A 23,709-nucleotide genomic window follows, 5' to 3' on the forward strand; every position below is an offset into this window, starting at 1 on the left:
TTTCTTCACACTAATGGTGTGAGTGATGCAGTAATTTCTTTCCTGAACATGAAGGTACTTTGAGTGTTTAGCAATAACGGGAAGATATCTTTGCCAGGCACACAGTGATAAAGTGATGCCTTTTCTAAATGCTTTGTCTTTTTTGGTTTTCTAAAAATGTTTTTTTTCTGGGAAAAATCCCAAGTTAGTCACATGGTTTTTTTGTAATCAGTTATTTTTAAACTTTGTTATAATAAGCTTAATAGCTTAAACCTTCTAATCCTGGCACCATGCATGTTCATGTTTTATATTACAGAAATAATGTGCCAGATGTTCGCAATACCTGCTTATTTTTGAGATCCATTGACAACTCATAATCAGAGGTGGGTAAATGCGAGCATGTTGCTGTGCCTTTACTCCGCTGCATTCTCATTGGTGAGGCAGTGTGGTGCAGACTTGCTTTCTGTACCATTGTGTTGGACACAGGAATCATTCGGCATGGCTTTCCTTCCTTGACGTCAGCTGACGAGCATTTCACTTGATCCATGCCAGATCGATCTGAACTGTTGATTTCACATTCTCCTGGGATTTTCATAGGACCATCTGCCTCAGAGTTAATGGATTTGCCTCCAGGAGAGATTGTTTCATTACTGCAAAGCAAGGTGACATGCATGCTGTTAGTAACAGGCAACATTTAGTGGCAGGCTGCATCTCCTTTGCCATCTCCCTCAGTAATCCACATGAAAGTGCACATCAATTTATAACCACAACGTATAGTTGGAAAGCAGCAGCAGCAATAAATGAAATTACAAATAACAAGGGGTTAGATCCAAACTCAAACAGTAAGTTTGCATGTGATACTCGGAGTAATTTTAACTTGCTAGGCAGGAAACTGACTTCATTAAATTGATAATCTTGTCTAATACTGTCCAAACATTTTTTCCTACTATGTTAATAAAATGTAAAACTGGGCCAGACTAAAATAGTAAGCCAATCCCCTCTCACAATTCCTATTAGGTAAGCTAAGTTAAAATTACCCATAATATCTCAATTATGTCAATTATTGTTTCAAATTCTGCACAGCTAAAGAGGTTAGGGAAGTCACAGTATTTCTATTTACATTTTCTCACTTTCTGTCTCTTTCACTGAAATCTGGCTTCTTTGTCTTTCATTATAAATAAATAATTAAACTTCAGAACTTTGGTTCTCTCAGTTTTTACAAAAGATCAGGTCTGAGAATGTTCAGCACCTGTGAATTTGTGTATCAGGCACCAGCTATCTGCGTATATGATACCAGCTCAGGATGTGACCAGGATGTACATGTGCTACTCACAGTTAATGCAGGTTCATTCTTTGCAAAGGGCCAAATTCGATCCAGGCCCCAAAACAATAGAAAATACTTTGGGATTGAAATGTAAAAACAGGCTAGTGAGACTAACTAGATTATGTCAACATTTATATTTCATGTGACCAAGTAGTTCTAAGTGTTTTTCTCTTCCTTCTTCCATATCCTTTCAATTATTTTTATAATTTAAATGGGAGTATGATTTATGATACAAGCACTTCCTGTCATTGCAGACAGCATCCTATCCAAAGTCTAAAAATCCTTCATATAGGAGATATAGGAGCCCAATACTTCACACAATCTTTAACTGAGGTCAGATTAATGTTTGATGTTTGCACACAGAAAGTCTGAGTTGCACCTTGAAGAACCCTTCCATTATATTGGGATTTAGTTTCCTGAAGCAGCTGCATTATCTCAAATGTTTTTGAGGGAGCCGGGACATTTGGTTTAAACCTTTCATTGCTTTTTTTGCTATTTAGTGGCTTTATAAAAAGCATACATCTATGAGTTACTTGCTGAATCACTCTGATATACAAAACCTTTTCCCTAGAAAAGAAATATAAGATCTGTGTGTACTCCTTCTGGACAGCCCTCTCTAATTGAATGCTTTAGAAGATAACTGGAAAAAACATTCCAAATAAATTTCTGTAGGCCTTTGACAATACCGCTGAAGCATGTTGATGTTGTTACCCATATTTACAGGGTCAGGTAATCATTATCTGAGAGACCCAAAGGGACTTAAAGGAAGGGTTTCCCCATGGAAGCAGTAACAGGGTTTGACAGTCTCCTGCAACTAGAGTCAAGTCCAGGACCCAAACATCTTTGTCAGTGGCTTTGGTCCTTTACTGCTGATCCACTGTAAAAGGGTAAAGTTGTCATATCTCAGAGGACAACAGGGTCATAATAGCCACCGAGCTGCTCTCTCATTAGAGAGAGACCTGAAGGTCACCACACCTCAGGCAAGAGACAAGGACAAGAAGGTGGCCGAGACCTTCATGGTGACCTCAGCTGATGTGGGTATTGAATCTATGCTATTGGCATCACACTGTATCACAAACTAGCTGTCCACCAAACTGAACTAACCTCTCAGCAGAGAGCCACCTCTTGCAGACATTTATAGTATTTTGCCCTTCAGGATTATGCAAACAAAAGATGTTAAATACCAACTGCAACCGCAGTCTGGTTAGTGGGAGAAAGTGAGCAAGTGGAAGAAGGTATGGAAGGGAACTGTGGTACACATGTATTTGCCTCAATTTGTGTGTTGTGAAAGTCTCAGTCAAAGAATCATCCTTGCTTTACAGGTAAGAGACATCTTTCAATCTGAGTGCTAATAGCCAACCATCTAGCAAGTCAGTCAGTAGGAATCAAAGGATTTCAACTAACTGCAAAAGCCAAGAATCCTGAAAATGACTATTCAACTATCGATGTTGTGGTATCTATTCTTCACAAGATACCCAGAGTGACTATCCATATATCTTTTAACCTTTATCATTTCTTGGGCTCACGTCTTATTTCTAATTGGTGTATGTGTCTTGTGATATGAATTCTTTCATGTCCAGGAGTTAATACTCATTGTTTTGCTAGCGCAGTTAAATTGACTTCTTTTAAACCATAAATTCATTTAGTCTGGAGGAATACCTTATAAATTAACCTGTTGTGACCAACCAAGGGGGCAGATGAATAAAGAAAGGGAACTAGCTCATCCCTCCTCACCCTTGAGATTAATGATTTGGGCTATCCAACTGGAACCAGCACGGTGGCACAGTGGTTAGCACTGCGGCCTCACAGCGCCAGAGACCCGGATTCAATTCCCACCTCAGGCGACTCTCTGTGTGGAGTTTGCACATTCTCCCCGTGTCTGCGTGGGTTTCCTCCAGGTGCTCCGGTTTCCTCCCACAGTCCAAAAATGTGCAGGTTAGGTGAATTGGCCACACTAAATTGCCTGTAGTGTCAGGTAAGGAGTAAATTTAGGGGTATGGGTGGGTTGCGCTTCGGCGGGGCGGTGTGGACTGGTTGGGCCGAAGGGCCTGTTTCCACATTGTAAGTAATCTAATCTAAAAGTTGGGTAACCTCACTCAAGGTATTGTTGCAAGATGAGATACTCAAAAATATTAATGTAAGGTATATTCTGTCACAAGCAGGGTAGGATCTTAGTGAAGTAAAGTGATGTGATAAAATTCAGTGATGTAGTCAACCCACCACTGTTTAAACAGATGCTTTCTGTAAAGCAGCAAATAACAAATAGCAGAAGATCATGTTAGCTATTACATTTAACCATTAAATCACTAGAAATATATTCACATGCTGTCTAGAAGTGCCAGTTCTTACTGGGTTAGCAATAGATCAAAGAATGCGCCCTCTTTAGGTCAATGTATGAAACATCCAAAGGACAATAATCTTCCTAACTGGTTAATGCAGGTTCTTGTGCAACCTTGTGTCATAGAAAAATCATGCTTTAGAAACAGCGCTTAAAGTGTTGGCACTATTAATCATGTTACAGCAAACACACATTTTAAATATTCGCACTTTAGAAACAATGTCCCCATTTCACCAATTGCGAATTTGTGTGAACGAAACACATTATAGCAGAAAGACCTGTATCAATAATTGCTTGAACCATATATCTAAAACTGGGAGTGCTTTTCCAGCAAGCTTAATCACACCAAAAAATTACTGTTGTAAGACAATTATCACCATCTGTGGTGCTGGTGTCTCAATGTATTTTATCCTTTGTAAAGAACTGTATACAGTACACATATTCTAGTAATGTCTCCTTTCAAATATTCCCCCAGTATGTTGCAGAAAGTAAGGGCAGACTTTAGATATTGTGCACAGCCACAGACATTTTGTATAGTCTTTTCTAAGATGCATGACATAAATTTATTGAAAACAGAGATGGTAGTCAAACAGTGGATCCCACAATTACAGGTTAGAAATGGTGCAGAAGTTGCCAGTATATTAAGTTATTTAACTTGTGTATTATGAATTGAATGGGGAAACAGAATGAAATAATTGTGGCTTCCACAATTTTGCATTAATTGTAGTAAGATCAGGTCTACACTTAGGTGAGTGAACACTAAAAGACTTTATTAAATATAACAATATAAAAGGCATGATAAGAGAGGTGACCTTTTGGAACCTTACACACTTAGGCTCCAGTTCCATGTGGTCTGACATCATGATGGCATAACTCCTTACGCATATACACAGTAAGCTGCTCATAAAGTAAAGGTTAAAGTTAATTAGTGTACTACTGAAAAAAGACACATTTTGTGTAAACTTTTGATCTTGCAGTCCTCCTGTGAATTCTCAAGAATATTAATTTAAAGGGAAAACTAGAATTTAAACTGTATGGCAGAAGAATGGTGATATTGGCGAGTGGATTCTGATTGGTAGAGTTATTAGATAGATGATGAATGACGGTTAACTACCACAATTTGTCTAAACTTTAAACCAGGCAGCTTTGCTATGACTGATCAAGGCAATGCCTTGAGAAAGAAACCAATATTTATAAACCAATTGATATAACTGCAGATTCTGTACATGTTCTTACTCACTATTATGTGTTAATACAGTATATGTAGCTTCAGGGTCTCTTGTAGTGCAGTGGCAGTATCTCTACCTCTGGGCCAGAAGCCCCTGATTCAGGTCCCTTTTGCTGCAGATTTGTCTCATAAAATGTCTAAACAGATAGATATCTAGATTAGTTTGAAATACATAAAAGGTCACCATACTGTGAGTCCAAAAAGACAATCCTAAATTGGCTGCAGCGCAATTCAAGTTGAATCGTATACTCCACATCATCCATACAGCTCTTATCATTACCTTGCTACTGATAATCATTTCAGGAAACGCCTGTGTCATCTGTGAAAGTGTGGAAAGCTGACAATGCCTGGTTCCCCAACATAATAAGTGCCAGGGAAACAAATAACTGCAGTTTGGAGACGGACATGTTTTTTCTGTGAGCCTTGGACTCTACTAATTAAGAAAGCTATGTCTGATCAGAGAACTTGGTTAGAAAGCTGTGAGGAAAACACCATTGTGCAAGATTCCATGCTCTCTGTGGTTATGTACAGTTCAATGTAGCACTGTATAGATCTGTATTGTTAATTTTTCATACATGTCTGAAACTCTGCAGGTTGCCTGGCTTATTCTTTAAAGACAATCCTTAAATAACAAATTCTACCTTTGGTCTATAAACAAATTGTACTTTTAGTCTATAAACCCTCTGGAATCTGAAACTATGGACCAGCATTTCATAGAGCCCTTCCTTTGATTGCAATTTGCAATTCTCTAGTTCCATCTGCTACTCCTTTTCAGGTTAAGTACTTAACAAAGTAATTTTCCCTGCAACTTATTAAGTGATTCTCTCTCTGAAATGGATTTACTTATGTGGAAACTTGGCACCATGAAACTGGTGATGTAGGGTACTATAAGAAATGCATTGATGCTGTATGAGATGTATTGCCATATCTTCATCTTGCTGGAGAAACAGGTATTAAAGACAGGTATTAAAAACCTCTTCTCTATTCCTGATGAAGAGCTTTTGCCCAAAACATCAATTTTCCTGCTCCTCGGATGCTGCCTGACCTGCTGTGCTTTTCCAGCACCACTCCAATCTAGAATCTGGTTTCCTGCATCTGCAGTCCTTGTTTTTACCTTAAGACAAACCTTGAAAATGGATTTCCAGGGAAAGACATTTGAATGTCTCATGCTGCTGTGTTTGCCTATTTGAGGGAGTGAAGTGTATGAGGTTGAAAGAAAGGATGATATTAGCCACCATCATGTGGATACTATCCAATTCCCTTTGCCCATTCCCCTGTTGCTGCCAGACACAGGACTGGAGAACCCTCTCCCCTCAAGACGTCAGGGCTTTTCAGTTACTTGAACATTTTGGTTGGCATACTGGCTTTCTGGTGCAAGCAGGTAGAAAATCACTTATGCTGAAAGAGGGAAGATGCTTGCCATGGAAATTTCCATACTATGGCCACCTTAACTGTGTCTCTGATCAAACATCAGGTTGATCCCTGTACTGACAGCATCCTTGATATTCCCAACATGTCAAATGTGCCGGGCTTGAAGCAAGCATGTTGTCAAGGCGGCATTCAATAGTGTCTTGATAAAAGATGAACTTACCATACATATGTAAAGCATATGAATAATTACAAAGTGTTGTGCATTCTGCTTCTGTGCTGCCATGCAAACTTACACTGAAGTGCTGTCACATGCATTGTAGAAGCATTGATTTAAATTAAGTGAAATGTGAACAGAATGTAGCTTTGACAATCCAGCTAATACCAGCAAGTTTTCTCTATCAGCTTCTAGGTTCAGTATGTAGGTGAGACAACAAGTCACTCAGCCAGCTGCCTCAGGTTAACTCTGCTCTGCACTACAAATCAGCTGGTAAAAAACCACTATACTTTTCCCCCAAGGCCTTCTCCAATACCATATCCTACTACTTAATTAAATAAAGCTATTCTGTCACGTTAATTTGTTATATCAAATATATCACTTTTTGAGGAGCAAAACAGCTGTATGGGCAACAAAGAAGGTTTTTGTAGTTGTTGGCCATAGAAATAGTAGCCATTAATCCCTGGCTTTTCACAGCACATCATGCTGTCTACGTAAAGACTGTTAACTTAGGGAGTGAAGTGTATGAGGTTGAAAGAAAGGATGATATTGGTCTTCCATTTCTACACATATTATCATTACAAGGAGGGCAAAGAGTTATGACAGTAGCATGATCGTTATTGATGGCAGAGTGCTCGGTCCTATTTGTAGTACCCTGAGATACTGAAGCAGTCCTAGCCTGCATACAACAAGACCTAGACAATATTCAGACTTGAGCTAATTAATAGCACTTAATGTTGATATCACACAAGTTCTTGGCAACGATGACGTCCAACAAGCCAGAGTCTAACCTTCGTCCCTTGACATTCAATGGAATTGCCATAGCTAAATTTACCATTCAATCCTGGTGGTCGCTATTGACCAGAAACCTAACTAAATCACCTCAGAAATACCAGGGCTCTGAAAAACAAGTGAGACATCAATTATTCAGCAGCACTTAACCCAGATCACAATTCTCCAAAGTCAGCCCAATTTCAGTAAAATATTCTCCATGTGCCTGTATCAGTATAGTTCCAAGAATACTCATGAAGCTTGGGCTTATGCCCGAAACATCGATTCCCCTGTTCCTTGGATGCTGCCTGACCTGCTGCGCTTTTCTAGCAACACATTTTCAAGCTTGACATTATGCAAGGCATAGCAGTCTGATGTTACCTCATCTATTTGCTGATTCATTTCTTTCATATCAGTGCACAGTGGTAACAATAGGTACCATCTATAAGATTCACTGCAACAACTCATCAAGATCTCTTGAACAACATCTTCCAAAGCAGTGACCCCTAGAAAAGGAGGAATCTACCAACCATCTCTCCTCTGCCAGTAATGATATATCCTGGTTGTCAACAAGGAATAGAGAGGAGATCATAGGTGGGACTCCAGAGTTAAAGTTAGAGATTCTTACAGGGATAACAATCACATATGTTGGATGGAGTCAGCATGAGATATGGACAGTTGGTACGTAAAGCTGTTAAGGGTCGGTTCACCTTTGTTAAAGATTTATCCCACTTACTCTGTTATGAGCAACATAGTGCTGAAGGAACCAACATCTGCCCAGTTAAGAAGACATCTGGTTTTTGTAAGTGGGCTTAGATGTTGGCTGGAATCTAATACTGGCACAGCCAAAGGGATTGATGATAACTACGAGGACATTATAAGTTATTCTGTACAGTGACTGAGTAGGTGTAACTAGGGAGAGCTGTAAACCACTGCTGTGATGTACTACCTTGTCTTGATCTCTGTCATGTATCTCATAAAGACCTTCTATCACCATCTGGTGTCAGGTTGCACCCTCACATAAAATATTACAGTTGTCCAAGTTCAGAGAGGTGTGTGATGAGTGAGTGATATCCAGAAGCTGTTTGAATGAAAGATTCATTTCGTGTGAATTAACAAATGGATTGCATTCTCAGTCTAATGTGGAAATTATATTCAATTTGTGCTTTGCTTATTCAAGTCAATTTCTATTAACTGTGTGGTACTACAGTGCCAATGCTTTTAAGTGGTGTTGCGACATACAGCTGAGTATTTAAGCCTTTATGTAAATATACTTTATTTATATATTAGTGATACTTGTAGTCACTAGGAGAAAGTGAGGACTGCAGATGTTGGAGGTCAGAGTCAAGAATGTATTGCTGGAAAAGCACAGCAGATCAGGCAGCATCCGAGGAGCAGAAGAATTGACATTTCGGGCATAAGCCCTTCATCAGGAATCGTAGTAAAGAAAAGCAGTAGTCACTAGTTGGGTTTTACAGCATTTTCTTTCAAAAGATAAGAATTGTTTGTAAGGAATAGTCATACACTATGCATTTTAATAACTTAATTATTAAAATTAATTACTATTATAAAAGTGTCACCAGTGTTTGGATTCAGCCATTGCAAAAAAAATGGTGTGCTACTCTCCCCCTTTTACTACCAGAGACCAGACAGATTCCACAACAGAATTAGCCCTCTTCCTCACTGTACCCTTAGAAATCTAATTTTCACATTTTTAGATTTTTGATCATTTATTGGCAAAATGAATTAGGTTTTGAGTTATGTTTTAAGCGTTTAAAAACGTGAACACATTAATTTGTACAAATTTAAAAAGTGACCCACTGTCAATTTCATATGGAAAGGAGTTGGAGAGACTGGCAAATTCTCCTCAATGACTGAGGACAATAAGCAATTAATTTTTTCACTCCAGATGGCCAAATATTCACATCCACTCTGATTACAACAATTCTGTTCATCTGACATAAGATTTTAGCAGAGACAGAGAGGTAGCTGGTTTGCTTGAAAGACCTGCTGGCAAATCCCAAATACCAGAGTTTATAAAAGGGGCAAGTCTATAAATAAGCATAAGCCAGGATTTAAACCAAAACTGATGCTCCAAGTTTAGCTAAAATACAAAACATCAATTGAGAAGCATCCGGAGAAAATAGTAATGCCAACAATAAGCAAGTCAAGCTTTAAAGGTGACAATATGTGGGATTAGATCATTCCTATGCTTTTGAGGAAACATTGACATGAGTAAAGAGCCGTGTGCATTTTGGACTTGTATTTTCCTCCTGCCAGGTTCTCTCCCCAAAATATCGTCTAGTAGATCTATCACCCACCACTATCCAGGCTTATCAGTGGAAGACACAGATTAGATTGTTGGTATTACTATTATTTCCCACCCTCATTTACATGAAGTCGACCTTTGGTGTGGGCACGGACGTGAAGGCAAAGGGGGTTGGAACTGAGAACAAATTCATCAAGGGAGCCTGTGCAGTGGCAAAGTTTGGAGCAAGCTTCTGATAAAATCCATTCATGTCAACTTATTACAATTGTTTTTATATTCTATCCTAGGCATGAGAAAATCAAAACAGCCAGCACTTCTATTACTCTGTGTGCTACTTGACCTTATCGAACCGTGATCCCCAAATCACTTTTGGTTTAACAAATTTTAGTCAGATTTATAACAAATTGACTCTTTGTAACTGATTAAACAAGCAGTGGAAGCATTCTTTTCAGGTTTAGCTAAATACAACAAGTTTGTCAATGTAAACCACGTTACATTTTTCATTTAAAACAGCATGACTTACAATGATAAAGTTCATCTTGTGTTACACAAGTGGCCTCTATTGGTCAATGGATCTCCTTTAGTATGTCAATCTTGATGATGAACCATGTGTGTTCAATTTTTTCCAAAGTAGCCCTCCACTCTTGGAATACCATATGAGACTGCTTTAGTTACTGAATTGACTTTGTGAGAATGAATACAATATCTTTCAACCCATCCAATTTTTAGGACCCTCACAGTATGTGACCTCCAGCTACGATGACTTAGTGTAATAACGTCATTATCCATCATAAATTCAACATCTTCCCTCACTAGAGCTAATTTCTCTGGACTGAGTCTGTAAGGATGCCATTTTGTGGGTAACACATCCTCTATATTAACATAATGAACAGCCAAAGATATTTTCCTGACCTATTCACACAATTCAATTCATGATTTTGTACATCACTTTGATAGTTCCCTGGAAAATAAAATGTCATATTATCTTGCCCTTTTAAACACCTTTATATTATCCAACCTGGTAGATGGAGGATCCATTTTTGAATTTCAATTTCAGATACATTCTCAAATGTTTTGACACTTAATTTCATTCCTTATTCCTTTCCCAACCTTATATAAATACACTTTTCTCCTGATTATCCTGTATAAAATAATATATCTTTAACAGATCAATATGACACACATGCTGACATTTTTTCTCCTATCTTGAGTGCACACTACATTATTCACATTATTTAGTTTCTTTCTAATTTGATAGGGCCCAGTGAACCTTGCTTTTAATGGTTCCCCAATGACAGGTAATAATACATATATCTTGTTTCCAGCAACAAAACAGTTGAACTATGGTCTTTTTATCTGCTCTCATTTCTGTTTTTGATCACTCTTCAAATGTTTCTGGCTGCTTTGATTAATGTCCCTCAAACTCAAAATATTGGCAGGAAGTGTAAAATCTGAACCTTGATTTACAACATTTCTTTAATTATTTTAAGTGGTCCTTTCAATCCATTACCATAATCAATTCAAAAGAACTGAATCTTGTGAACTCATCAGGTGCATCCCCAAAAGCAAACAGTAATAAGGGAATTCCTTTTGCCCAATCATTAAGACATGCTTGAGAGTAAGATCTAATCATGGATTTGCAAGTCTGATGCTATCTTTCCAATGCACCTTGAGATTGTGGGTGATAAACAAAAGATGTTTATTGGTTTATACACAAACCAGAGATCGTTTTTGGTATATGTGATATCAAATTTGAAGCTCAATATGATTCTATTTCTTTAGGTAATCCATTCCCTGTAAAAACAACTAACATTTTTGCAAACAATTTTGCATTTATTTTTCCTAAATGCACAGCTTTGGGGAATCCTATTAATATATCCATTATTAGTAACAGATACTGCTTCCCAGTCCTGATTTTAGCTAATACCTCTCAATGTTTATTCTCTGTTTTAAACCCCATGCTATCAACAGTATTCCATTAACACGCCATTGGGCTTTTAGTCACTTACTCTCTGGCACATAATGGATAAGTCATTGTTTAGGAAAAACCTTGCTTGCTTTTAAATCATTCACAAAAAGTAGCCAATATCCATATGCCACTACTTGAAATCCAAATGTTAAAAATGATAGTTATATACGTAAATCATTTATTTGTTCACACTAATCCAAAGTAAGTACTTTCTCAACAGCGCATTTATGTGTCAGTTCAAATTATGGGCTCATATCTGGAAATGAAGTTTGAACTCTCAATTTTCTGACTGAGAAAGAAATTCTCCAAAACGATCTCAAGGTTTATCATTAGAGTCTGAGGTTGACCCATTTAGCAGGTAGATTTACCTGCAGTAACATAAGGGAGAGGAGGCTTTCAAACGATCAGTTAGGGTTGGATTAATGTTCAGATTCTCGAGTGTTCTCATTCACTGTGATATCCAATCTGCTCCCCCAAACTCCAAAATGATTAGTCTGTAGATTGCATGCAATGCTAAAACGAAGTGGCAGAGAAGAGAAATGAAGTTTTATTTGTTTCTAAATTAGGCACAGGTTTGTGCCCTGCAGCAAAGTACATCTTTCCAAAGTGGCAATGTGTATATATCATGAGGAAAATATGAAATAATTCAAACTGAAAAGGGACTTTGATTTATTCAGAGAAAGGATCTTTATAATGAATGTTAGGAGAATTAAAAGAAATTCAATATTGAAAAGCAAATTAATTTTAAAACCCTCCAACACTCTGCTGAATTCCATCCATGTGGGCGAATCACTGCAGCTGTTATCAGTATCTATCTGAGACCCAGTTACTCTCTGACAGATGGCTAGGAACATTCCAGCAGTAAGTCCTTTCAGTCTTTAATCAAAGTGCTCAGAGCATTGAACACTGTCAGAGATGATAACTTGAATGAAAGAAAAGGAATCTGTTCAACTAGTTCAATACAATGCTTTTATGAAACAGCCAGCATTAACTGAGGAGGTGTATATCCTGTAGGAACACCCTTAAATTGAAAGGCTGACTTCATTGAAATCTACTTCTTTTATTTCTGTTCAAGTAAATATATTCACCTCTATGTTAAAATTAGACACATTGGGAAGTTCAGATAAATTGGCAATATAATTGTTTCTAATAAACCACTAGACATATAACCACACTAAGAAAGAAAACAGACCTATTAGATTGACATCAGTGACGGAGAAAATGTTGGGAACTATTTTAAAGAATGTAATAACTGGAGATTTAGAAAATAATAGTACAATTAGATGGAATCAACATGAATTTATGAAAGAAATGTTCAGAATAACAAACCTGTTAGAGATTTTTTGAGGATGTTACAGCATAAATTAAGGAGAATCGGTAGATGGAATATCTTTAGACTTTCAGAAGGCTTTCAATAAGGTCCTACACAGGGGTGCATAAATAAAATTTGAGCACAGGGGATTGGTGACAATATTAGTATAGACTGAGAATTGGTCAACATAGAACATAAACAATTAATACATTCTCTAAGTGGAAGATAGTTTTTAGTGAGATACTAGAAGGATTAGTCGTAGACTACATCTGTTCACAATCTGTATAATTGGTTTCAATTTGGGGATTAAACGTAATATTTCCAGATTTGTTGATTCCACAACTCTGCGAATGTGGACTGTGAAGAGGAAGCAAGGACACTTCAACAGGATTTGGATAGGCTAAGTGAATGAGAAAGAATGTGGCATATTATGCTAATGTATGTGAAATTAGCCACTTCAAGTAGAAGAAATAACAAAGCAAAGTATTTCTTCGACCTTGAGGAGTTGGGAAATCTTCATATTTAAGGGGATCTTTATAGATGCCATGCACGTGCAACAAGCATTTAAGAAGATAGATAGTACACTGGCTTTCAAGGAAATTTAAGTACAGGAGCAGGGATGTCTTGCTGTAATAGTGAGACCACCCCTGGAATATTGTGTTTGAATTGGTCTTCTTATCGAAGGAGGGATTTACTTGCTAGAGAGGGAATATAATGGAGGTTCACATGATTAATCTTTGGGATGACAGGAAAAGAAACTGAATACACAGGGTCTGTACTCTCTAGAGTTTTGAAAGTAAGAGGTGATTTCATTGAAATTTACAAAATTCTTTTGGGACATGACAGGATAGATGTTGTTCAGATGTTTCTCCTGGTGGTGAGATTAAAACCAGGAAAGGCAGTCTTAGAATAAGGAGCAGGATATTTAAGACTGAGATGAGGAGGAATTTCTTCATTCAGAGGGTTGAAGATCTTTGGAAATCTCTCTTCAGGGGCTGTCGAAGTTCAATAGTTGAGCCTATTCAAGACAACTATCAACAGATTTATAGTTACAAATGACATCAAGGGATAGCAGATACTGGAGAACAATGGTATAAAGGTAGATGATCAGCCATGATCTATTTGAGTGGTGGAACAGGCTCAGTGGGTGGAATGGTCTACTCCTCCACCTATGCTCCCACGTAGTGTTAGATGATTTCCTTCCATCAATCCCTGAACCTTTTCTTCGCTCTAGTTCATTCATTCTATCACATTTTCCCTCTCCTAATTTTCATCGAATCATAGAATCCCTACAATGTGGAAACAGGCCATTTGGCCCAAAATGTCCACACCGACCCTCTGAACAGTATCCCACCCAGACCCATTCTCCTATCCTATTACTCTACACTTACCCCTGACTAATGTAGCTAAGCTATACATCTCTGAACACTACAGGCAATTTAACATGGCCAATTCCCTCTAACCTGCACATCTTTGGACTGTGAGAGAAATGAAGAGCACCCAGAGGAAATCCACGCAGACATGGGGAAAATGTGCAAACTCCACACAGACAGTCGCCCAAGGCTGCAATCAAACTTGGGTCACTGATGTTGTGAGGCAGCAGTGCTAACCACAAAGCCACTGTGCCGCCCATAACTTTTATTGCCTTTTCTATCAATTGAAATTATGAAGTCAATTTTAGCTCCTAATCTTGACCTGAGATCAACATTGATTTGATTTATTGTAGTCACATGTACCTAAGTATAATGAAAAGTTTTGTTTTGCGAGCAGTACAGGTCATAGTAAACAAGTACATACAGATCATTGGATGCTTAACAGAGTGAGGAATACAAAGTTACAGGAGATGTTCAAAGCAAGATCAACATTGTTTGACATTACAGAGTCCATTCAGCAGTCTAATAATGGCAGGGAAGAAGCTATTCTTGAACCTGTTGGTGCATGTGTTCAAGCTTCTGTATCTTCTGCCTGATGGCGTGGGAAGGGTTTTTGATGACATTGTCAGTCTTTCCACAGCAACAAGAAGTGTAACTTGTTGACTGGTATGCTTTAATGCTACACTCCCAGAACATTTACCAACCAAATAGGTTTGTAGGCTAAACTTCTTGATGCATTCAGCTCTAAACACAGCCTGTGAAAATATGAGACCTTTCAGTATGAGCTTAAAGAATGATTTATATATAGTAATAAGTAGTTATAAATCACCGAGTTGGTCAGAATAATGTCCCATCTGTTTCTTTATACTATTGTGTTGTGTGCCAGATGTGTTTGAGTATCATCTCAATCTAGTTCTAAAATGGTACAAATTTGCAGCCCAAAACATTCAATATTACAGTACAAACAGAGAACATCGATTTCAAAGGGTGCTTCAAGGGGAGATTAGTACATGCTTTTCTGAGTTCAAAATCAACCTGTATCAGGGAGAGTTGAAGAAGCTTGATTGACACTTGCACTAAAACATTTCAGATTTGACCTGACTGGTTCAGAACACAAACAGAAATGAAAGTTCCACTAACATCCCTAGGATTTGGAGATTCTTTAATTTATTCCTCTGTGAAGAACAAAGTCAAACTGCATATGTTCCCAAAGCTCTTAATCAGCACAAAATTCACAGAAGATTTTGATGCAACTGACATCAAGATGAACTATATTTATGAGGAAGACAGCACTACTAACTCTTGATATTTCTGACCAAATCTCTTTGATTAATTGCATTCTCCTGTGCAAACAAATATGTCCCTTCCATAAATGAAGTGTAATTCTGCTAAGGCACACAGGTCCACACACTACATTCAAATGCACATAGATCATAATGCATAAAGTAATAATTCTGAAGGAATTAGCATTTATTTTACATTAGCTGCACCCATTCTACTGATGTTATACACAGTCTATGGGTGCAGATACCTTCTACAGTCTTAGAGATGTACATCACAGAAACAGACCTTTTGGTCCAATTCATTCATGCCGACCAGATACCCTAAATTAACAGAGTCCCATTTGCCAGCAATTGGCCCATATTCCTCTAAATCCTTCCTATTCATATACCCATCCAGATGCCTTTTAAATGCTGTAATTGTCCAAGCCTCCAGCACTTCCTCTTGCAGCTCATGCTATGCACACACCATCCTCTGTGTGAAAGAGTTTCCCTTGGATCCCTTTTAAATCTTTCCCCTCTCACGCTGAACCTATGCCCTCCAGTTCTGCACTCCCCCGCCAGAGAAAAGACCTTGATTATTTACCCTATTCATGCCCCTCATGATTTTATAAACCTTTATAAGATCATCCCTCAGCCTCCGATGCTCCAGGGAAAACAGCCCCAGCCTATTCAGCCTCTCCCTATAGCTCAAATCATTCAACTGTGGCAAAGTCCTTGCAAATCTTTTTTGAATCTTTTCAAGTCTCACAACATCCTTTCTATAGGAGGGAGACCAGAACTGCACACAATATTCCAAAAGTGGCCATACCAATGTTCTGTACAGCCACAACATGATCTCCCAACTCCTATATTCAATGGTCTGACCAATAAAGGAAAGCATACCAAACACCTTCTTCATTCGGTAAAAGTGAGGACTGCAGATGCTGGAGATCAGAGTCAAGACTAGAGTGGTGCTAGAAACACACAGCAGGTCAGGCAGCATGCGAGGAGCAGGAAAATTAACGTTTTGGGCAAAAGTCCTCCATCAGGAATGAGGCAGTGAGCCTCCGAGGTGGGGGAGCGTGGGGCTGAGAAAAGGTAGCTAAGAGTACAATAGGTGTATGGAGGTGGGGATGAAGGTGAGAGGTCAGAGAAGAGGGTGGAGTGGATAGGTGGAAAGGAGGAGTGGATAGGTGGAAAGGAAGATTGGTAGGTACAACAGGTCATGATTGTGCTGAGCTGGCAGGCTGGAACTGGGGTAAGGTGAGGGGAGTGGGGATGAGGAAACTGGTGAAGTCCAAGTTGATGCCATGAGGTGGAAGTGTTCCAAGGCAGTAGATGAGGCGTTCTTCCTCCAGGTGTCAGGCGGTGAGGGAGTGGCGATGGAAGAGGCCCAGGGTCTGCATGTTCTCGGAGGGGAGTTGAAATGTTGGGCCACAGGGCAGTGTGGTTGATTGGTGCGGGAGTTCCGGAGATGTTCCCTAAAGCGCTCTGCGAGAAGGCGTCCAGTCTCCCCAGTGTAGAGGAGACCGCATCGGGAGCAATGGATACAATAAATAATGTTGGTGAATGTGCAAGTGAAACTTTGATGGATGTGGAAGGCTCCTTTGGGTCCTTGGATGAAGGTGAGGGGGGAGGTGTGGGCGCAGATTTTGCAATTCCTGCAGTGGCAGGCAAAGATGCCAGGAGGGGAGGGTAGGTTGTTGGGGGGCGTGGACCTGACCAGGTAGTCATGGAGGGAACGGTCTTTGCAGAAAGTGGATCGGGGTGGGGAGGAAAATAGATCCCTGGTGGTGGGGTCCCTTTGTAGGTGGCGGAAATGTCGACAGACGATGCGGTTTATGCGGAGGTTGGTAGGGTGGAAGGTGAGGACCGGGGTGGGGGGGGGGGGGGGGGAGTTCTGTCCTTTTTGTGGTTGGACCTCTCCATCTCCATCATTGACTACCAACTTAACACTGACATATTTTACAAACCCACCGACTCCTACAGCTACCTGGATTATACCTCTTCTCACCCTACCTCCTGCAAAAATGCCATCCCGTATTCCCAATTCCTCCGCCTCCGCCATATCTGCTCCCAGGAGGATCAGTTTCACCACAGAACACATCAGATGGCCTCTTTCTTTAAAGACTAATTTCCCTTCCCATGTAGTTGAAGATGCCCTCCAACGCATCTCATCCATGTCCCGCACCTCCACTCTCAAACCCCACTCCTCCAATCGCAAAAATGACAGAACCCCCCTGGTCCTCACCTTCCACCCCACCAACCTCCATATACATCACATCATCCTCTGCAATTTCCACCACCTACAAACAGACCCCACCACCAGGAATATATTTCCCTCCCACCTCTATGCACTTTCTGCAAAGACCATTCCCTCTGTGACTACCTGGTCAGGTCCACGCCCCCCAACAACCCAGCCTCCCCTCCTGGCACCTTCGCCTGCCACCGCAGGAATTGCAAAACCTGCATCCACACCTCCTCTCTCACCTCCATCCAAGGCCCTAAAGGAGCCTTCCGCATCCATCAAAGTTTCACTTGCACATCCTCCAATGTCATTTATTGTATCCGTTGCTCCTAATGCGGTCTCGCTTACATTGGGGAGACTGAACGCCTTCTCGCAGAGCGCTTTAGAGAACATCTCCGGGACACCTTCACCAATCAATCCCACCGCCCCGTGGTCCAACATTTCAACTCCCCCTTGCACTCTGCCGAGGACACGCAGTTCCTGGGCCTCCTCCATCGCCACCTGATGGCTGAAGAAAGAACGCCTCATCTACCACCTCAGAACACTTCAACCCCAGGGCATCAATATAGATTTCACCAGTTTCCTCATTTCCCCTCCCCCCACCTTACCCCAGTTCCAACCTGTCAGCTCAGCACCAATGTCATGACCTGTCCTACTACCAATCTTCCTTCCCACCTATCTGCTCCACCCTCCTCTCCAACCTATTACCTTCATCCCCACCTCCATCCACCTATTGAACTCTTAGCTACCTTTTCCCCAGCCCCACCCCCCTCCTATTTATCTCTCCACCCTGCCTCATTCCTGATGATAGGCTTTTGCCCAAAATGTCAATTGTCCTGCTCCTCAGATGCTGCCTGATCTGCTGTGCTTTTCCAGCACCACTCTAATCTTGACCTTCTTCACTATCCTATCTACCTGCGACTGTACTTTCAAGGAACTATGAACCGGCACTTCAAGGTCTCTTTGTTCAGCAACACACCACAGGATCTTACCATTAATTGTATGAGTCCTGCCCTGATTTGCCGTTCCAAAATGCAGCACGTCACACTTATCTAAATTAAACTCCTCTGCCCATTGGCCCATCTGATCAAGATCCCGTTGTACTCTGAGCTAACCTTCTTCGCTGTCCACTACATGTCCAATTTTAGTGTCAAATGCAAACGTACTAACTATACCTCTAGAACTGGAGGAAAGCTCTACCTGGTTTTTAGAGGGAGCAGATTATCTATCCTAGCTATCTAAGCTCCTGGTATTTCTGCCTGACCTAATGTAGTTATTCTAAGTGAGAACATGCAATAAACCTTCAAATTATTGGACAGTGGCTCGTCTATAGATCCTTTTCTTGTGGTGTAACCTCTGCCACTTTTCATGTGATAAATCAATGGCAAAGGAGAATTGGCTGCAAAGCAACTTTACTCAGTATTACAAATTGGTAGAGGTAGCAAATGCCACAAGGTACCAGGCTGGCCATCTGGGAAAATGCTACAAATTGTACAAAATAACCCAAAGATTCTTTAAAAATTTTGTTCATCTTCAGCTATAACTCCAGCAGGACATTACTTCTCTGTGCTCACCTGACCAAGAGTCATTTTTGTCAGAGTTCCTACAGAAATATAGAACAGGGAAGAGAGGTTCAGGATAATCATGTCACAGATACCGAGCATACTCACAGATAGAGAATTTAAAGGAAAATAAAGATTTGTAGATTTGACCTCTAAACTCAATACATATCATAGCCATGAATGAGATTTCCCTTGAGTAAACATTTAGCTTAATCATAAAAGCCAGATTCCCTGGACAAAACAGATTAGTTCCAGAGTGCGCCATGGAGAACACAATGACACAACACAAGAGAAGCAATTAATATGTAATTTCCATTCCTAAATCTCAGTGGAGCACTATCTGACTGTAAGCAGAGGATGATAATAACATACTTGAACTGTGGATTTGAACTTTCCAATCATGTTAATAACCTGAAACTGCTTGTGTGACATTTGAATATGAGAGAACTCAGATTGTTGGATTCTGACAGCAATATTGTCTCAGTGTAGAGTCAGTCTCATCACCAGAATATCTCAAAATCTAATCAGATGAAATTAAAATGAATCAACATGTTATATTACTTTTGAATGACCATGCACTGTACAGTGGTGACCCTGGAATCTGAATGCCCTATTGTTCGAACAAATTGGAATCCGAACAATTATTTCAAGAAAATTTTGCCGTTCAATCCGAACACGTTTTCAGAATCCAAACACCACGTACCGTTCACGTCGCACATTGTTTGTTCAGTTCGTCCAGGAAGTAGTCGTGAAAGCATCTCTCGTGTAGTTTACCGTGTGTTTTCACCTTGATGTGTGCTGTTTTATTTAATTATCACTCTTGTGCAATCACCATGGCACCCAAGAAGAGCAGGGAAGCAAATAAGTGCATTTACCATTAGCACTCCTCACGAAGATAAATGAAGTTATTTTCATGTTGGTATATTTATTTCTTGCTTTTATTATTATTACTTGGTATATAGGTCATTTACTCATCTTATTGTACCTTAACCATGTGTATTTGCAGTTAAAAGTGTCTTCAAAAATGTTTTGTTTTGGGTCCAGAAACAGACAAATTCACTTTCCATTATTTCTTATGGGGGAAATAGAGTCATAGAGTCATAGAGATGTAAAGCATGGAAACAGATCATTCGGTCCAACCTGTCCATGCCAACCAGATATTCCAACCCAATCCAGTCCCACCTGACAGCACCCGGCCCATATCCCTCCAAACCCTTCCTATTCATATACCCATCCAAATGCCTTTTAAATGTTGCAATTGTACTCGCCTCCACTACTTCCTCTGGCAGCTCATTGCATGCACGTACCACCCTCTGTGTGAAAATGTTGCCCTTTAGGTCTCTTTTATATCTTTCCCCTCTCAACCTAAACCTATGCCCTCTAGTTCTGGATTCCCCGATCCCAGGGAAAAGACTTTGTCTATTTATTCTATCCATGCCCCTCATAATTTTGTAAACCTCTATAAGGTCACCCCTCAGCCTCTGACCCTCCAGGGAAAACAGCACCAGCCTGTTCAGCCTCTCCCTATAGCTCAAATCCTCCAACCCTGGCAACATCCTTGTAAATCTTTTCTGACCCTTTCAAGTTTCACAACATCTTTCCGATAGGAAGGAGACCAGAATTGCATGCAATATTCCAACAGTGGCCTAACCAATGTTCTGTACAGCCACAACATGGCATCCCAACTCCTGTACTCAATACTCTGACCAATAAAAGAAAGCATACCAAATGCCTTCTTCACTCTCCTATCTACCTGCGACTCCACTTTCAAGGAGCTATGAACCTGCACTCCAAGGTCTCTTTGAACAGCAACGCACCCTAGGACCTTACCATTAAGTGTATAAGTCCTGCTAAGATTTGCTTTCCCAAAATGCAGCACCTCCCATTTATCTGAATTAAACTCCATCTGCCACTTCTCAGCCCATTGGCCCATCTGGTCAAGATCCCATTGTAATCTGAGGTAACCCTCTTCGCTGTCCACTACACCTCCAATTTTGGTGTCATCTGCAAACTTACTAACTGTACCTCTTATGCTCGCATCCAAATCATTTATGTAAATGACAAAAAGTAGAGGACCCAGCACCGATCCTGATGGCATTCCACTGGTCACAGGCCTCCAGTCTGAAAAACAACCCTCCACCACCACCCTCTGTCTTCTACCTTTGAGCCAGTTCTGTATCCAAATGGCTAGTTCTCCCTGTATTCCATGAGATCTAACCTTGCTATCAATCTCCCATAGGGAACCTTGTCGAACGCCTTACTGAAGTCCATATAGATCACATCTACTGCTCTGCCCTCATCAATCTTCTTTGTTACTTCTTCAAAACACTCAATCAAGTTTAGACCATAAGACCATAAGACATAGGAGTGGAAGTAAAGCCATTCGGCCCATTGAGTCCACTCCGCCATTCAATCATGGCTGATGCGCATTTCAGCTCCACTTACCAGCGTTCTCCCCGTAGCCCTTAATTCTTCTAGACAACAAGAATCTATCTATCTCGGCTTTGAAGACATTTAGCGTCCCGGCTTCCACTGCACTCCGTGGCAATGAATTCCACAGGCCCACCACTCTCTGGCTGAAGAATTGTCTCCGCATTTCTGTTCTGAAATGACCCTCTCTAATTCTAAGGCTGTGTCCACGGGTCCTAGTCTCCTCGTCTAACGGAAACAATTTCCTAGCATCCACCTTTTCCAAGCCATGTATTATTTTGTACGTCTCTATTAAGTCTCCCCTTAATCTTCTAAACTCCAACGAATACAATCTGCAAGTTTGTGAGACATGATTTCCCACGCACAAAGCCACGTTGACTATCCCGAATCAGTCCTTGCCTTTCCAAATACATGTACATCCTGTCCCTCAGGATTCCCTCCAACAAATTGCCCACCACCGAGGTCAGGCTCACCGGTCTATAATTCCCTGGCTTGCCTTTACCGCCCTTCTTAAACAGTGACACCACGTTTGCCAACCTCCAGTCTTCCAGCACCTCACCTATGACTATCGATGATACAAATATCTCAGCAAGAGGCCCAGCAATCACTTCCCTATCTTCCCACAGAGTTCTCGGGTACACCTGATCAGGTCCTGGGGATTTATCCACCTTTGACTGTTTCAAGACATCCAGCACTTCCTCCTCTGTAATCTGGACATTTTGCAAGATGTCACCATCTATTTCCCTACAGTCTATATCTTCCATAACCTTTTTCACAGTAAATACTGATGCAAAATATTCATTTAGTATCTCCCCCTATTGTCTCCCTAGTTACCCTTTTGTCCTTAATATATTTGTAAAAACCCTTTGGATTCTCCTTAATTCTATTTGCCAATGCTATCTCATGTCCCCTTTTTGCCCTCCTCATTTCCCTCTTAAGTATACTCCTACTTCCTTTACACTCTTCTATGGATTCACTCGATCTAGCCTGTCTATACCTGACACATGCTTCCTTCTTTTTCTCAACCAAACCCTCAATTTCTTTAGTCATCCAGCATTCCCTATACCTACCAGCCTTCCCTTTCACCCTAACAGGAATATACTTTCTCTGGATTCTTGTTATCTCATTTCTGAAGGCTTCCCATTTTCCAGCCGTCCCATTACCTGCGAACATCTGCCTCCAATCAGCTTACGAAAGTTCTTGCCTAATACTGTCAAAATTGGCCTTTCTCCAATTTAGAACTTCAACTTTTAGATCTGGTCTATCCTTTTCCATCACGATTTTAAAACTAATTGAATTATGGTTGCTGGCCCCAAAGTGCGCCCCTACTCACACCTCAGTCACCTACCCTGCCTTATTTCCCAAGAGTAGGTCAAGTTTTGCACCTTCTCTAGTAGGTACATCCACATACGGAATCAGAAAATGTCTTGTACGCACTTAAGAAATTCCTCTCCATCTAAACGTTTAACACTATGGCAGTCCCAGTCGATGTTTGGAAAGTTAAAATCCCCAACCATAACCACCCTATTATTCTTACAGATAGCTAAGATCTCCTTTCAAGTTTGTTTCTCAACTTCCCTCGGACTATTAGGGGGTCTATAATACGATTCCAATAAGGTGATCATCCCTTTCTTATTTCTCAGTTCCACCCAAATAACTTCCCTGTATGTATTTCCGGGAATATCCTCCCTCAGCACAGCTGTAATGCTATCCCTTATCAAAAATGCCACTCCCCCTCCTCTCTTGCCTCCCTTACTATCCTTCCTGTAGCATTTGTATCCTGGAACATTAAGCTGCCAGTCCTGCCCATCTCTGAGCCATGTTTCTGTAATTGCTATGATATCCCAGTCCCATGTTCCTAACCATGCCCTGAGTTCATCTGCCTTCCCTGTTTGACCCCCTTGCATTGAAATAAATGCAGGTTAATTTATTAGTCCTACCTTGTCCCTGCCTGCCCTGACTGTTTGATTCACTTCTGTTCTCAACTGTACCCGTCTCAGACCAATCTCTTTCCTCTCTATCTCCCTGGGTCCCACCCCCCCCCCCCCCCCCCCCCCCC

The 23,709-nt window shown here is 40.5% G+C and overlaps 1 protein-coding gene across 3 annotated transcripts in view; it reads right to left on the bottom strand.

Annotated features, from left to right (window-relative positions):
- Positions 1 to 23,709, bottom strand: part of LOC140458097 (IQ motif and SEC7 domain-containing protein 3-like) — a 401,191-nt gene that overhangs the window by 185,715 nt on the left and 191,767 nt on the right. For all 3 annotated transcript variants that reach the window (XM_072552166.1, XM_072552168.1, XM_072552167.1), the window contains exon 3: positions 323 to 629. In XM_072552166.1, coding sequence (XP_072408267.1) covers positions 323 to 629 — 307 coding nt within the window. The remainder of the gene's footprint in view (positions 1 to 322; positions 630 to 23,709) is intronic.

Source organism: Chiloscyllium punctatum, chromosome 32 (assembly GCF_047496795.1).
Source record: "Chiloscyllium punctatum isolate Juve2018m chromosome 32, sChiPun1.3, whole genome shotgun sequence".
Classification (NCBI taxonomy): domain Eukaryota; kingdom Metazoa; phylum Chordata; class Chondrichthyes; order Orectolobiformes; family Hemiscylliidae; genus Chiloscyllium; species Chiloscyllium punctatum.